A 3,756-nucleotide genomic window follows, 5' to 3' on the forward strand; every position below is an offset into this window, starting at 1 on the left:
TGTTTTCCTTTCTTTTCTTAACAAGACTACATAAGATGTAAAAGAAGGAGTATTCATTTCAGTAGATGAGAGATCACGGAACAAGGAAGATTCAACTCTGCAAATCTTAGTTTAGAGGACCAAGGATTCTCCAATACTAGTTATTCATAATTATTTAGTATTTCTACACTATTTATGGAGAATCTAAAAAAAATATGTGAGTTCAAACCCATTTGGAAAATATTAGCAGATGTGTCTGTCTCAAACTTAGAAAAGAATGTAGTTGGAAAGGAGGGGCAGTCGGATTTTTGCATTTAAAATAATATTTAAATGTTCTGGTTTTGTAAGAAAAGAAAGTACGGGATTGTAAAGACAAAGATAAGATGATAACTTATATCTACCTCTAGGTATACTGCCTTAGAGATAGTAATGAGTCATAAATGGGATATTAAAAATAAAATATGCCTGTCATTTCAAGAACAGTATCAAGTCTGAACTGCTGGAAAGGAAGAAGTCAGAGGGTTTTAGATGCAAACTGTTTTAGAGAAAGAGTGTTTGCCCTAGTTCTCTGTGCTTTAGACCTTAGTGGAATAGTATCAAGTTTATGTGTAAGTATCTATGTCTTCTACAAAAAAATTAATAAATCATGTAACAATTGCTCTAAACTTCTAAGATATGAACTCCTTGGTGTTGAATAATTTGTGTTTTAGAAAACAGTAGAATGCTAAAAAAAAGAACCATTTCTTAGAACCATGGCATTGAACTTGATTCCAAATCTGATTGGAATGCTACTGTTCTTTGGTTAATTTTCCCCATGAATCTGTAATACATAAAAGGAGAAAGAACTACAGAGACTGTTCTACAACTCTACGGCAAAGACTTGGAAATTCACAGCATACATGACTTTCCATAAACTTACCTTAGGCCCCTTTTTTCTGCAAAGGACAGTTGAAAATGTCACAGGGTTCTGTGTCTGCAAGAAGTAAACACAATTGACCTTAAGAGATGCATTCCCAAAAGAACAGCCTGCCACTTCAGGGATCGTTTATATGTGTTGATTTGAGAAAGGATCTTCAAGTTTCTACGAATTATGATTAATTCATAGCTGCTCTTTTATCTCAATAACATCCCATTAGAATGCCTGTAATTCTACCACTAAAGTAACTTCTATTCAAATAAAACCATTTATTCTCTTTAGACTCACTCCAGGTCAGTTGAGTGATAACCTCTGCCAGAAATATAGAATTCAAAGTTTCCTACACTGAGTGGTATGCTGTAGCTAATACAAAGCAGGAAATATGAGGATGCATGAAGAAACACTGAAGTATATAACCCTTCTTTTTTCTCTTTGTTTCATAGAAGCATTTAAATATCAAGTAAAGGTAACTATGGAGAAATCCTGGAGTAACCTCATTACACCAAAAAAAATTACCTGGGACTCTTCTTCCATCTTCATCAAGTAAGTAGAGATGGCTTTATCTACAGAAGATTCTTCTTCTATTGTCATTAATTCTTATCTTTGCCCCATCTCAGGACTTTGTAGCTATTCTATGCTTATGGGGTAACTTAATTTTATTGTAGAAGTGATCTTTATTGACAAATAATGATGACTTTAAGCTTTATTATACCATAAATGAAATAACAGGAATCATAAACTTAAATGGTTTATTAGGGTTACATTGGGATTATTTCAGCATTAAATATGCCTAATTTAAGTCTTGTTCTATGGCACCACATATTGAAGTTGAATTTTTGAGATCAATTGAGAGACCATAATTTCATTTCAAGAAATCCAACTTTTATGAGAAGGGAAACTTTCAGGAGCCACTGGAGCTGTGCTACTTGAGAATTCTGAGCAGATGTCACATCCAGAACAGGCAGTAGGAAGCAGGGCAAATCTGAGCAAACATTCATATTTCTGTATAAGATGCAGTAAACATTTGCTTATACATAAATATTATCATAGCTTCATGCAGCAAAATCTGTTTGAAATGTAATAGAAATCTTACACAACATAAGAGAAAAGTACATTTAGAAGCTGATTATGAACTTTAAAAAGTAGAGGAGAGTGCTCTTCAAATATCTCATGAGACTTCAAGAATTGGTTTGTGTCTTTGAATTTCATTTCTCACATGAATTGAAATATCACAGAATATAAAATTGAGGTAAGTTGATAAAAATAAATGCACTTAAAATGAAACCTAAGTATAGAAAACGTAAGTGATCATCTTCAACCAGTAGCCACTATAATTACTTATTTGTTTTAAAATAGAAATCAATGTCGGTGGTCTTATTTATTGGTCCTTTAGGTAATGTAATATTCTTTTGAGGATATGGTATCAAGGACTTATTCCATGGAAGAAGTAAATAATGTCACTGAATTCATTTTCTGGGGTCTTTCTCAGAACCCTGAGGTTGAAGAAGTGTGCTTTGTGGTGTTCTCTTTCTTTTACATGGTCATTCTGCTAGGAAACCTCCTCATCATGTTGACAGTTTGCAGTGGCAATCTTTTCAAGTCTCCCATGTATTTTTTCCTCAACTTTCTGTCTTTTGTGGACATTTGCTACTCCTCAGTCACAGCACCCAAGATGATTGTTGACCTGTTAGTGAAGAAAAAGACTATATCCTATGTGGGGTGCATGTTACAACTCTTTGGGGTTCATTTCTTTGGTTGCACTGAGATCTTCATTCTTACTGTCATGGCCTATGATAGATATGTGGCCATTTGTAAACCTCTCCACTATATGACTATTATGGACCGGGAGAGATGCAATAAGATGTTGCTCGGAACATGGATCGGTGGCTTCTTACATTCTATTATCCAAGTGGCTCTTGTGGTCCAGCTCCCCTTTTGTGGACCAAATGAGATTGATCACTATTTCTGTGATGTACATCCTGTACTGAAACTTGCCTGCACAGACACCTACATTGTTGGTGTTGTTGTGACAGCCAACAGTGGCACCATTGCATTAGGAAGTTTTGTCATCTTGCTGATCTCATACACAGTCATCCTCATGTCTCTGAGAAAGCAGTCATCCGAAGGCAGACGCAAAGCTCTCTCCACTTGTGGATCCCACATTGCTGTTGTCATCATTTTTTTTGGTCCCTGTACTTTTATGTATATGCGGCCTGACACTACCTTCTCTGAGGACAAGATGGTAGCTATATTTTATACCATTATCACTCCCATGCTGAATCCTCTAATTTACACTCTAAGAAATGCAGAAGTAAAGAATGCAATGAGAAAACTGTGGGCTAGAAAGGTTTCCTGGGAAACTACTGGGAAATAGCAGAAAAAATTCTTTAGCCTTGACTAATGCCATTGTTCAGAGAAACAATAACAACAACAATAGAGGATTCAGAAGAAAAATAATGGGGCAATGTACTACACAGAAGTAAGGTATAATAATCATGACAATATAATAATAGTTTATGGTCCAGTAATTTTCTGAAATTTGAATGACAAAGAAATTCCATTACTCATAAGAATGCTCATAAAAAATCATTACTGTATCCTCTTTTGACTTAACTATTTTTAAATGAGATCATGCTACTGACATACTTAAGGCTGTTTCTATCATTTCGAAATATGTTATTTACCTAGTAAGCTCTCAGTGTTGGTATACCCTACGTGTGTATGCCATCATACACATGCAAAGCACCACATCTAAGCAAATGTCTTAGCAAGATTTTGCTGAAAGGACCCAAATATAGCTGTCTCTTGTGAGACGATGCCGGGGCCTAGCAAACACAGGAGTGGATGCTCACAGTCAGCTA

At 35.3% G+C, this 3,756-nt stretch overlaps 1 protein-coding gene across 1 annotated transcript; it reads left to right on the plus strand.

Annotated features, from left to right (window-relative positions):
• The first annotated feature begins 2,312 nt into the window (after positions 1-2,312).
• LOC110289547 (olfactory receptor 4S2) lies at positions 2,313-3,269 on the plus strand. Its single transcript, XM_021155808.1, has one exon. The coding sequence runs from the start codon at positions 2,313-2,315 to the stop codon at positions 3,267-3,269; it is 957 nt and encodes a 318-aa protein (XP_021011467.1).
• The last annotated feature ends 487 nt before the right edge of the window (positions 3,270-3,756 follow it).

This window comes from Mus caroli, chromosome 2 (genome assembly GCF_900094665.2).
Source record: "Mus caroli chromosome 2, CAROLI_EIJ_v1.1, whole genome shotgun sequence".
NCBI classification, from domain to species: Eukaryota; Metazoa; Chordata; class Mammalia; order Rodentia; family Muridae; genus Mus; species Mus caroli.

What these genes read in the sequence shown, in the direction of transcription:
- LOC110289547 (XM_021155808.1), top strand. Translation starts at nt 2,313, where the DNA reads ATGGTATCAAGGACTTATTCCATGGAAGAAGTAAATAATGTCACTGAA.